The 12,434-nt window shown below is 52.0% G+C and overlaps 1 protein-coding gene across 5 annotated transcripts; it reads left to right on the forward strand.

The window, feature by feature from the left end:
• Positions 1-3,656: 3,656 nt before the first annotated feature.
• Positions 3,657-11,765, forward strand: LRRC8E (leucine rich repeat containing 8 VRAC subunit E). Of its 5 annotated transcripts, none has more exons than XM_059695864.1 (3): positions 3,657-3,769; positions 6,954-7,096; positions 8,625-11,765. In XM_059695864.1, the coding sequence occupies exons 2-3, from the start codon at positions 6,959-6,961 to the stop codon at positions 10,866-10,868; spliced, it is 2,382 nt and encodes a 793-aa protein (XP_059551847.1). In that variant the 5' UTR covers positions 3,657-3,769; positions 6,954-6,958; the 3' UTR covers positions 10,869-11,765. The 5 variants fall into 5 exon arrangements, with proteins under 5 accessions (XP_059551847.1, XP_059551851.1, XP_059551850.1 ...); XM_059695867.1 differs by having other exon boundaries at positions 3,717-3,769; positions 6,958-7,096; XM_059695865.1 differs by lacking the exon at positions 3,657-3,769 and adding an exon at positions 4,051-6,625.
• The last annotated feature ends 669 nt before the right edge of the window (positions 11,766-12,434 follow it).

The raw sequence follows: 12,434 nt of genomic DNA on the forward strand, positions 1-12,434 counted from the left end.
TCAAACACCCCTCCTCATCACTCCCTCCCCTCCCCCCCCCCCCCCTGGCCCCCAGAGCACTGCCCTCTGGATTGGATCATTCTAGGCCTCTCTTCATCCCCAGGTCTATTGAGGATCACTTGTGTGAATGAATACTTTCTGGCAGTACAGCAGCCTGGTTCCCCTGCCTGCCTGATTATCCATTCACCAGCAGTGCCCTCCTGAGTCATAGCTGCCTGCCCAGAGCCCTGCTCTGCTGTCTTCTTTGGTGCAAGGGTCCCTCCAAGGCTAAACTGACTCCATCCTGCATCTAATTGAGATCTGGATTCTGCCCTCATATAAGACCATTCCCCAAATTTGGTCCATCAACAAGGGGATGGATTACACAAACCAAAACATACCCTGCAATCCCTACAATGGAATACTCTTCAGCAATAAAACAAACAAAACAAAAAAACAAAAAACTACCAAGACACTCAAAATAGAGGCAAATCTCAAAAACATTCTGCTGACCAAAAGAAACCACACACACACACACACACACACACACACACACACACACACACACACAGACTTCACTGTATGATTCCATTTACAGAACATTCTGAAAAATGAAAGCTAATCTATAGTGACAGAAAACAAAACAGTAGTTGCTGGGAGCTGGTGGGAGAGGGAGACTATTGGACCACCCCATGTAGCCACTCTCAGATTCCTGACCCTCAGAAACTGCAAGACAGTAAATGCTTGTTTTAAGCTGCTAGGTTTTGGGGGGTAATTTGTTATGCAGAACTAGCTAACTACCTCAGGTTCACGAAACCTTAGAAGCTGGGTATTAAGTACAAGTGTTGGTGAAAATGTGGAGAAATGGGCAATCATGTGTACTGTTGGTGGGAATGCAAAATGATGTGGCTGTTGTGAAAGACAATATGGATGGTCCTCAAAAAAGTAAACAGAGAATTTCCATGTAATCCACCAATTCCACCCAAAAGAATTGAAAGCAGGAACTCCAAGAGATATTTACACACTTGTGTGTGATTATTCACAATGGGCAAAAGATGGAAGCAACCCAAGGGTTTCTTGATGGTGAATGGTTAAACAAAATGTGGTCCATCCATACAATGGAAGATTATTTAGCCATAAAAAGGAAGGATATTCTGACACAGACTAAGATATGGATGTAACTTGAAGACATTATGCTCAGTGAAATAAGCCAGTCACAAAAGAACAAGTCCTGCGAGATTCCACTTACATGCGGTCCCTAGAGGACTCAGATCCACAGAGACAGAAAGCAGATCCTGGGTGCCAGGGCCTGGGGGAGGGGGAAGAGGAGTAAATGTTTAATGGGGATAGAGTGTCAGTTTGGGAGAGTTTTAGAAATGGATGGTGGGGATATTTGCAGAACACTGCGAATGTACTTAACGCCACTGAACTGTACACTTAAAAATAGTTAAGATGGTAAGTTCTGTTATCACCTTTCTTTAAAAGTTGGGTGTTATTGATGTGGGAAAATTTCACCCATTCTCAATGGGAACATAAAGTGAGTAGTCTTTCTGGAGAACAACTGGAAAGACTGTATGTGTGTCCTATGACCCATCCATCCCACTCAAGCGTCAGTCCGTGCAGCAGGTGCCTAAAGCCCCCTCCATATCTCCTGGGCACCCATGGTTCCCACATACCAGGAAAGTCAAAAGTACCAGGGAATTAATGCCCCTCCATTTCCCTTCTGCAGAGCAGCCCTCAGCCAAGACAAACAGGATCTGATATATTAGTACTTCAACTTCAACAACTGGGTGTCTTCCACAATCTCCCAGAGTCCCCCCGAAGAATGGAGCCATGGTTGCCCACAGTGTCAACCTGCTCATTCATCCTCATTGATGTACCCTCATTAAAGCTTACTGGCTTCCCTCCCTTCCCACTTTCATCTCCCCACTGTCTCACCATTAGTGCTTGTTGGGATCACTTCTCAGATAAGCTACTTACATCCAATTCCTTGTCTCACAGTCTGCAACTAGAAGAGCCCGAATTAAGATAACAGCTCAATCGTCCACCCACTCATCATTAACTGAATGCACACCACTGTGTGCCTGGCTCCATTCCAAGTGCTGGGGACACTGAGGGAGCAGCAGAGACCCCTGCCTGGAGCTAATGGGGCTTCCAGCCCAGTGACCTCAGACCCTTGCATAAGTGTGCCAAGCTGGATGCTTATTCCAGAACAAAGTTGGGAACAAACCCCAGGGCATAGATATCAAGGAGCTTCTCGGGAGGCAGGAAAAGGCCACTGAGGAAGAGGGAGAAAGTACTTAGTTTCAAATGGCTCCTCAGAGGCAGCCCAAGACTTAACAGAGGTGGAGTACCAGAGGGTGGAATGCATTATAGGGTTTCACAGAGGAATCTAAGCTATGGGAGTCCCAAGCTTCCAGGTTTCAGGGTCTCAGGAAGCCTAACATGGTGAACTCCGGGGCTTCTTTGTCCCAAGTTAGACCACTCCCCATTCTAGTCTAGATTCCCTTGGGGTTTTTTAAAAATATATATTTTATTGATATTTTACAGAGAGGAAGGGAGAGGGATAGAGAGGCAGAAACATCGATGAGAGAGAAACATTGATCAGCTGCCTCCTGCACACCCCCAACTGGGGATGTGCCCGCAACCCAGGTACATGCCCTTGACCGGAATCGAACCTGGGACCCTTCAGTCCACTGGCCGACGCTCTATCCACTGAGCCAAACCAGCCAGGGCCCCTTGGTTGTTTTTGTAGTCAAAGCAGATCAAGGTTCAACTGCCTATACCCCCAGGCTGAATTGGGCAATTGGCTAGTCCAGTGGTCGGCAAACTTATTAGTCAACAGAGCCAAATATCAACAGTACAACCATTGAAATTTCTTTTGAGAGCCAAATTTTTTAAACTTAAACTATATAGGTAGGTACATTGTTATTAACTTAATTAGGGTACTCCTAAGGCTTAGGAAGAGCCACACTCAAGGGGCCAAAGAGCTGCATGTGGCTCGTGAGCCGCAGTTTGCCGACCACCGGGCTAGTCTAAGACCCAACCCAGGCCTCCCTGTGGGAAGGAAAGGGTGGGCATGGGGAGACAGAGTCATCCTAGAAGCTGGCCTCCCAGGCTGGACTCCAGCCCCAGCTCCCAGAGCCCTCTGACCCCCCCTGCACCTATCCACGGACCACCCAAGGACCTGGCAGCAGTGTGCTCCCTGTCTTACCCCAGTGGAGGGCCAACCTCAAGGCTGGGCAGGGTCAAACATTTAAGCACCCCCATTCTACTCAGCTCCTTGACTGGATGGTCAGAGCAGGAAGTGGGAGCCCCCTTTCTCTTCTCTGGACCTTGATCACTGGTTCCTTGGTTGGGCCTCAAAGCCAGGTGGCTGCACCTTGCGGTGGGCGAAGGAGGAGACCCTTCCTCTTTTTCTGACTCCATCTGTACAGTTTGGTTCCAAGGAGAGCGCCCCCGCGGGTGCGCAATGCCTCGATCCTCATCAGTATGCCCCAGGCCAGGTCCAAGCCAATGGCAGCCGAGCCCAGAGGTCAGGGCCCCTGCTCCAAAGGCCGGCCGCTGGACCACCTTGGGGAGAGCAGGTCACCCTTTTCTGCGATCCCGGGCGCCAGGAGTCAGGGGCCACCTGGAAGCACCCGGAGGGAGGCAGGGCTGAGACGTCAGGTGGGCGGGGCGGGGCGGCTCCTGGTTACGGTCCCGCCCGCCCTGATTCACCCAGCCTGGCCCGGGAACTAACTCTGCCGGAGCAGGGACCCAGGAGTTGGGCCCAGCTCCACCCTGAGCGGTGAGTAGGTGGTTCTCTCCACCGCTGGGAACCAGGTTGCTGGGTGGGGGTCGGGCCCACAGGAGGACTGCCCCAAATATGGCTGGCACAGTGGCCTGAGCCCACCGCCACCGCCTGGGGCACAGGGCAGCTGAGGAAAGGTGGGGGCAGAAAGAGGGTAGGCCCTGCTCAGGCCAAGGGTTCAGGGCAGGAGGGCAGGCAGACCTGGCCAAGGACAGAGTGAAGATCAACAGGCTGTGGGTGACCTAGGGTGGGGGTGGAGGGGGAGGGGAGAAGGGGTCTTCATGATGTTTCCCCCTTCTTGGCCTCTGAGACAACAGCAACAACTCATCTCTGAGCTCCATAAGGCCCCAGAACCACCACTTGGGTTCTTCACCAGGCTGCCCTCTCTGGGACTCTTGAACCTAGACCCCCCAAGTCCTGGCAGGGCACCTTGGAAAAGTACTAGGTTGGGAGTTCCCAGGTGTGACCGCCGCCCCCCCCCCCCCGCCCCCACCATCTGCTACTAAGTCCCATCCTCCCCCACCAAGGCCTCAGTTTCTCCCTTATGTAAAAGTCAAAAGGTTGGACCTTGTGCCCTCCAAGGCCTGCTCCAGCGCTGACAACTGCTGCTGTTTTCCTTTACTCTTAGCATGGACTGTGGGTGGGGATAGGGGCTAGATCAGGAGTCCTCCCCACCACGTGTTTTTGGAGGCAGGTTAGAGGATTGGGGAGGGCCTAAGAGAGGAGAAGCCTAAGGGTCAAGTGTGGATGGGTGGAGCTAAGACTGGGTAGGGGGCATGTACCTATCCTAGGCTGACAGAGACCCCTTCTTCAATCTGGCATGCAGAGCAGCCATCCCACCATCTCACCTCCACATTCCCCTACTGAAGTTCTTTTGGCAAAGATACTAGTCTCTGCCAGAGGTTTTCTCTCAAAATGGAACAGAATGGATTTGTAGCTGTGAAAACTTGCGCAAATTATTTCTCTCCCTTTGAGGCTGGAAAAAGAGTTTCAACACCCATGCTCACTGAGACATGGTGGCTGTAAGTTGTGTGTGTGGCCCCATTGTTGTTTTTCTTAGGGTTTCCCCCATCCCGAAAGTCCTCTTCTCTGGACCCTCCCACTGGCCCTGCTCAGACAAAGGGGGGGCACTGTCTGTGGAAGCTTAATGGCAGGTTCCACAATCCAGTCTGAGTCATGGAGACACATAATGACAACCCCTCGTGTCTGCCTCTGATGGTGCTGTATATGCACCTTGTTCCATGGGAACCACGGAGCAATCTGCTGGGGACCTTAGGGGTCTCTTTTTGCCTGATTGTGGACCCCAGAAGTGAACTTCTGCCATTGTGAGATGGATCCTGAAATGTGGCAGGAACTCAGGTAGGAAGTCCCCTGCTGCAGCCCCCAGAGTTCCTATTTTTAAGTTAAGCAACTGAGCAGTGTCTCTTGCAGGGACAGGTAGCCAGGGCAGGGGGAACCATAAGTGGCAGGGACTGGAAAAAGATGTGTGGTGTCTCCCTGGTCCTAGAGGTCTCCCCTCAGTTCAGTGTTTGTGCACTTAGGCCCATGCACAAATGTGCACACTTCAAAATGCCCCCAAGTGACCCTTTTGGTGGCTGCAATGTACTTTTGGGTGTTTGGGGCTGTTAAGATGCCCTGGGTATGTTTCTATCAGATCCCTTGGTGACCAAGACTGACTGGGATGCACTGGGGCATTTTTACTTGGCTTTTTGTTTAGGATGGTATAAAACTGAGTATGAGGAATGAGCCATTGCATAAGGGATCTTGTGTTCTTTGTGCACTTCCTTGCATGTGCCTGGTGCTGCATGAGTCAGGGCTTGAGTCAGGGAGCCCAAGAGTCTGGGTGTGAGCAGACATGTACCCATCTTGCTAGCCTATCCCCATCTTGGTACAGTGGTAGGAACCTCTAATGGGATTAAGTGGGTGGGGCCTGTATCCTCTATCTCCACCCACTAAATCCCCAAGGCTTTCAAGGGATGAGGGGATGGGAAAGGGAGGTGTCAGAGCCTTTGGTGCAGGTGTGGGACTGGGTCAGGTTCCCCCTGAAGATGGGTGAAGGGCTGGAGGACCAGCTGGTGGCCCAGATGCTACCTTCCTTGCCCAGCCTGCACCAGTGAAGCTATCAGGATGAGTCGAGCAGGCTCCAGGAACCCATTGGGAGAAAATGAGGCCTATATATTGGGAACCATGGATGCTGGGAGAGGTGGGTGGCCTAGGAGCCCCCTCAGAGGCAGTGGTGGCCTTGCTACCTCCCTCTCCTCCCACCTCCAGCCTCAGGGAGAGAAGAGGGGGGCTCCTGGTCCAGGCTTGTGGCTTTTGTGTGACTTGCACCTGGCCATCTGTATCTGGAATAAGGATACCTTGGTCTAAAATGAAACCCAGGGACAGGCAGTGGGCTGGCCGCCCAGTCCTGTCTGTCATAGATGTCACACTGGCTCTCTCCCCAAATTTTTCACTTCCTGATTCTCTGCCACAGCCTCACTCACCCTGGCACCCCCTGCCCTACACTTTCGGAGCCTAAGTGTCTTTTTCTGCCTCAGATTCTGGATACATTCCCTCTATAAACCCAGGTGTCCTAGCCACACACCCCAAGGGCTGACCAGCCTTCAGTTTTGCCACTCCCTGTCCCTGGGGCCTGTAATCGGAGCCAGGCTCCAGCCGGCTTTTCCGGTTGGAGTTTGGAGGTGGTGCCCGGAGCTCCCCTCAAGGGGGTGGCAGGGCCCACGCCCCGGAAGTCCTGTGCCTTGAGCCATCCTCTCGTCCAGTGGTGGAGAGCCAGTCCTGACACTCAGACACCCAGGGTCTGGAGTCAAAAGAGCAGCAGAGGGACTTTTGCCTGGCTCATAGTTAAGGGTAGGAGACGCCCTGGTTCTGAAAGAAGGACACACAGGCTAGCTGGGGGACAGTGGCGCCGGGGACAGCCCTCCTGAGCCCTGAAAGGGCAGGCAGGTTCAGATTGGTGCAGAGGTCCCAGGGAGCAGAAGTAGTGAGAACATTAGTTGCTTGACTCCAGGAAGGAGGTGAGGTCTGGGGGAGAGGGAACGGGGACGCACAGCTCCTGGGTTCTGCCAGATTTCGGCAGGTAGAGTGCAGATCCGGAGCAGCGTCTGGCTCCTAGGGGGCCCCACCAGCAGATGCCACTGCCTGAGGTCTCCGCACCACACCTCCTCCTCTCTCACAGGCAGGATGATTCCAGTGGCCGAGTTCAAGCAGTTCTCAGAGCAGCAGCCTGCCTTCAAGTTGCTCAAACCCTGGTGGGACGTACTGGCCGAATACCTCACAGTGGCTATGCTCATGATCGGGGTCTTTGGCTGCACCCTCCAGGTAAGGGAAGGGGCAGGGCGGGGCCTGAATGAGGGGGTAGGAGAGGAGTCTATATAGGGGCGGGGCTCTAGAGCAGTGGTTCTCAACCTTCTGGCCCTTTAAATACAGTTCTTCATGTTGTGACCCCACCATAAAATTATTTTCGTTGCTACTTCATAACTGTAATGTTGCTACTGTCATGAATCGTAATGTAAATATCTGATATGCAGGATGGTCTTAGGCGACCCCTGTGAAAGGGTCGTTCGACCGCCAAAGGGGTCGCGACCCACAGGTTGAGAACCGGTGCTCTAGAGGGTGTGGCCTGGGGAATTTCGGAAATCTTCCTCTTATCCAAGGAAGGGGAAACCAGAGCCCCCTATACTTACAGACCAATTCTGAAGCCTTCCCATTTTCTCCATCACTAGCAGCAGCACCAAAGTCCTGCCCATAGCTTTGGTAGTCCATATTTTTATAATACTTTGTCCCTAGAACCTAGTAAGAACTGCAGTTACCTTATTACTTTGCTAGGGCTGTCATAACAAACTATCATGAACTGGGTAGCTTAAACAGAAAATTTTTATCTTACAGTTCTTAAGACTAGAAGTCTGAAATCAAAGTGTCAACATGGTTGGTTTCTTCCCAGGGCTGTCACAGAGAATATGTCCCACGCCTCTTTCCTAGGTTCTGGGGGCTTGATTTATAGATGATAGTCTCCCTATATCTTCATAGCATCTTCCCTCTACGTGTGTGTGTCTATGTCCAGATTCCCCCTTTTTAAAAGGACACAGTCACCCTGGCTGGCGTGGCTCAGTGGTTGAGCATCAACCTACAAACCAGGAGGTCACGGTTTGATTCCCAGTCAGGGCACATGCCCAGGTTGTAGGCCCAATCCCCAGTGTGAGGCATACAGGAGGCAGACAATCAATAATTCTCTCTCAAAATTGATATTTCTATCTCTCTCTTCCTCTTTGAAATCAATAAAAGTATATATATTTTTTAAAATATATTTTTATTGATTTTTTACAGAGAGGAAGGGAGAGGGATAGAGAGTTAGAAACATCGATGAGAGAGAAACATCGACCAGCTGCCTCCTGCACACTCCCCACCGGGGGGTTGTGCCCACAACCAAGGTACATGCCCTTGACCGGAATCGAACCTGGGACCCTTCAGTCTGCAGGCCAACGCTCTATCCACCGAGCCAAACCGGTTAGGGCTAAAAGTATATGTTTAATAAATCCATCAATCAATAAATAAAGGCAGTCATATTGGTGTAGGGCCCACCCTAATGACCTCATCTTGACTCCATCTGCTCTGGAAACACTGCCACATTCATGGGTATTGAGGATTAGGACTCCAACATCTTTTTGGAGGACACAATTCAACCTAACTCTTTTTTTCAGACAAAGACTGATGCTCAGGTTTCATGACTCTTCTAAAGTCATCAGAGCCAGCTGAGGACAGTTGGGGACCAGGGCCTTCCACCTCAGCCTACTTCTCTCCCGATTCCCCAGATCCCTCACCCTCTTTCACCCTCTTCCCTAATCCATAGGTGACACAGGACAAGATCATCTGTCTGCCCAGTCATGAACCCCGGGAGAACTTATCTGAGGCCCCGTGTCAGCAACTGTTGTTGCAGGGGGTCCCTGAGCAGATGGAGGGTCTCCAGGAAGTGAGCGGCCTCAAAAATAACCTGGACCTGCAGCAGTACAGCTTCATTAACCAGCTCTGCTATGAGAAGGCCCTTCATTGGTACCCCAAGTACTTTCCCTACCTGGTTGTCATTCACACACTCATCTTTATGGTCTGCACTAGCTTCTGGTTCAAGTTCCCTGGCACAAGCTCCAAGATCGAACACTTCACCTCTATCCTGGGCAAGTGTTTCGATTCACCATGGACCACAAGGGCTCTGTCTGAGGTCTCGGGGGAGAACCGTAAGGGCCATGCCACTGGACAGGCAACAGCAACTGTGGCTGCTGAGGCAGGGCCAGGGAAGGTGGGGGAGGGTGAAACAGAGAAGGTGCTGACAGAGCCCGAGAAGGTGGTGACTGAACCACCAGCTGTTACCCTGCTGGACAAGAAGGAGGGGGAACAGGCCAAAGCCCTGTTTGAGAAGGTCAAGAAGTTCCGTGTGCACGTGGAAGAGGGGGACATTTTATACACCATGTACATCAGGCAGATGGTGCTCAAAGTCTGCAAGTTCTTTGCCATCCTGGTCTACAACCTCATCTATGTGGAGAAGATAAGCTTCGTGGTGGCCTGCACAGTGGAGACTTCAAGGTTCACGGGCTATGCCAGCTTCTGTTGCAACCACACCAAGGCCCACCTCTTCTCCAAGCTGGCTTTCTGCTACATCTCCTTTGTGTGTGTCTATGGGATCACCTGCCTCTATACACTCTATTGGCTCTTCCACCGACCCCTCAAGGAATACTCCTTCCGCTCTGTTCGGGAGGAGACCGGCATGGGTGACATTCCCGATGTCAAGAATGACTTTGCCTTTATGCTGCACCTCATCGACCAGTATGACCCACTGTACTCCAAGCGCTTCGCTGTCTTCCTCTCCGAGGTCAGCGAGAGCCGCCTGAAGCAGCTCAACCTCAACCATGAGTGGACACCTGAGAAACTTCGGCAGAAGCTGCAGCACAACACCAAGGGCCGGCTGGAGCTGGCGCTCTGCATGCTCCCAGGACTGCCTGATACCGTCTTTGAGCTCCGTGAGGTCGAGGCACTCCGCCTGGAGGCCATCTCTGATATCACTTTTCCCCCAGGCCTGTCACAGCTGGTGCACCTGCAGGAACTCAGCCTCATCCACTCTCCTGCCAGGCTACCCTTTTCCTTGCAGATCTTTCTGCGGGACCGCCTGAAGGTCATCCGTATCAAGTGTGAGGAGCTCCGCGAGGTGCCTCTCTGGGTGTTTGGGCTGCGTGGCCTGGAAGAGCTGCACCTTGAGGGGCTCTTTCCCCCAGAGCTGGCTCAGGCAGCTACCCTTGAGAGCCTCCGAGAGCTGAAGCAGCTCAAGGTGCTATCTCTTTGGAGCAATGCCGGCAAGGTCCCAGCCAGCGTGACCGATGTGGCTGGTCACCTGCAGCGGCTTAGCCTGCACAATGATGGGGCCCGCCTGCTGGCCCTTAATAGCCTCAAGAAGCTGACGGTGCTACGGGAGCTGGAGCTGGTGGCCTGCGGGCTGGAGCGCATCCCCCATGCAGTCTTTAGCCTAGGCGCACTGCAGGAACTTGACCTTAAGGACAACCACCTGCGGTCCATTGAGGAGATCCTCAGCTTCCAGCACTGTCGCAAGCTGATCACGCTCAGGCTATGGCACAACCAGATCGCCTACGTCCCCGAACATGTACGTAAGCTGCGGGTCCTTGAGCAGCTCTACCTCAGTCACAATAAGCTGGAGGCCCTGCCCACCCAACTGGGCATGTGCTCTGGCCTCCGCCTGCTGGATGTTACCCACAATGGGTTACACTCCCTGCCACCTGAGCTGGGCCTCCTGCAGAACCTGCAACACCTGGCTCTCTCCTACAATGCCCTGGAGACCCTGCCTGATGAGCTCTTCTTCTGCTGTAAGCTTCGGACGCTACTGCTGGGCTACAATCAACTGACTCAGCTGTCTCCCCAGGTGGGGGCCCTCAGGTCCCTCATCCGCCTGGAGCTCAAGGGCAACAGGTTGGAGGCTCTGCCAGAAGAACTGGGCAACTGTAGAGGGCTAAAGAAGGCTGCGCTTCTGGTGGAGAACAGCCTTTATGAGGGCCTGCCAGCAGAGGTTCGAGAGAAGATGGAAGAGGAGTAAAGCCAGGGAGGGGCAGGTTGCAGTAGAGGCTTTCTGGATGCTTCCATCCCAAAATCTCTACCACTGTCTTTGCCACTGAGGTGGCCAGGTGAGCCCAGGCCAGGAGAGGAGAGAAGGAGCAGACATGTCAGCCCATGGGGCCCAGGCAAGATATTGGGACTGGTTTATCTGGGGAGATGGGAAGTTGTGGATTTGGGGTGGAATGGCATGGAGAGATTAACTCAGTCATAGATTCTCAGACCAAAACCACATCTGTGTCTTGGCTGGCTGGCCTGCCTCAGCCCTGGGCCAGAACTTCTGCCCTCCCCCTGGACATTCTAGCTCAGTCAGTGCCACAAAAGGGGGTAAGGACACAACTCGATAGGATTTCAATCTTCTCCCCCTTACCAAAGCGTACATCTGGGGTTCTCTCCCAAGGTGTCACAGACACAAGGGACCAGCACACACTGCCCTGACTTGATGTTATTTCTCTTATTTGGCAATGCATCAAAATCAACATTCCCAGAAAACATCACAGGTCCCACCCCTGAAAGTCTGACTCAGGAGCTTTGTCTCGAGGCCAGGAACTTGCCTGTCAATAAGTGCTCCAGGTAACCCTGATGCCTGTGGTCCTAGACATTTATGTTGGGAAATGCTGACCTACAGAGGAGGTATCTAGAGCAGGAATTCTGAACCCTTTTTAGGTCCCTTGACCCTTTGAGAATCTGATGAAAGCTGGGCACCTCTTTCCTCAAGAAAATGCCTGTGTACACATACATACACAATTCTGTAAACAATTTCAGGCAGTCAACTCCCCAAGGACTATTCATGGGTGTCCTAAGGATTGCAGACCCCAGGTTAAGAACACCTGCTGTGGATGGGTACATTTTTAAAAATAAATAATACTAATTATCAGAATTATCATTCTGATTTCCTGTGTCCATCCCTCTTGTCTAAGCCATTTCATGAGAACAATTATAGGCAGGTAGCCACAGTGCCACAATAAAGGGTATGTGTCTCTGTCCTGGAGACCTCAGGTAATCAGGAGAAATTAGGTGGCATCTCCTGATTAGCTTTTTTCTTGGAAAACCCATCTTCTTATACCTTCCCTGTTATTCTCCTGACTCTATACTTTTTTTAAATTTTTATTTATTGATTTAAGAAAGAGAAACATCACTTTTGCTGTTTCACCCTTTTATGCATCCATTGGTTGCTTCTTGTATGTGCCCTGACTGGAGATCGAACCCACAACCTTGGTGTATCAGGAAGATGCTCTAACCAACTGAGCTACTCCGCCAGGGCTGACTCTATACTTTTGTATCTGCTTCACCTGTCAGTCATCACCAGAGGGGTCCCCGTGGCTGGACCAGCAGGGCACTTGGCTCAGCCTGCCTGACCCTGACCTCCTGGGCTCCACCACCTCCTAGGTGTCTGCTAAATGCAATTTTCCTTCTGGCTCCTAGAAAAAAGGCAAGCTACTCTCCAGGGACCCATAATTTCAGATGGGGACATTTTCCCAGCACCTTCAGACGAGTTGAAGGAATTTTTAGGCAGCAAGGACACCAGGCAGAGGCATCTAACCCCAGG

Source organism: Myotis daubentonii, chromosome 5, assembly GCF_963259705.1.
Source record: "Myotis daubentonii chromosome 5, mMyoDau2.1, whole genome shotgun sequence".
In the NCBI taxonomy this organism is placed as follows: domain Eukaryota; kingdom Metazoa; phylum Chordata; class Mammalia; order Chiroptera; family Vespertilionidae; genus Myotis; species Myotis daubentonii.

Excerpts from the sequence above, each read along its gene's own strand:
- LRRC8E (XM_059695864.1), top strand. The coding sequence starts at position 6,959 with ATGATTCCAGTGGCCGAGTTCAAGCAGTTCTCAGAGCAGCAGCCTGCC. Across the intron at positions 7,097-8,624 it reads TCTTTGGCTGCACCCTCCAG|GTGACACAGGACAAGATCAT; the intron begins GTAAGGGAAGGG and ends CCTAATCCATAG.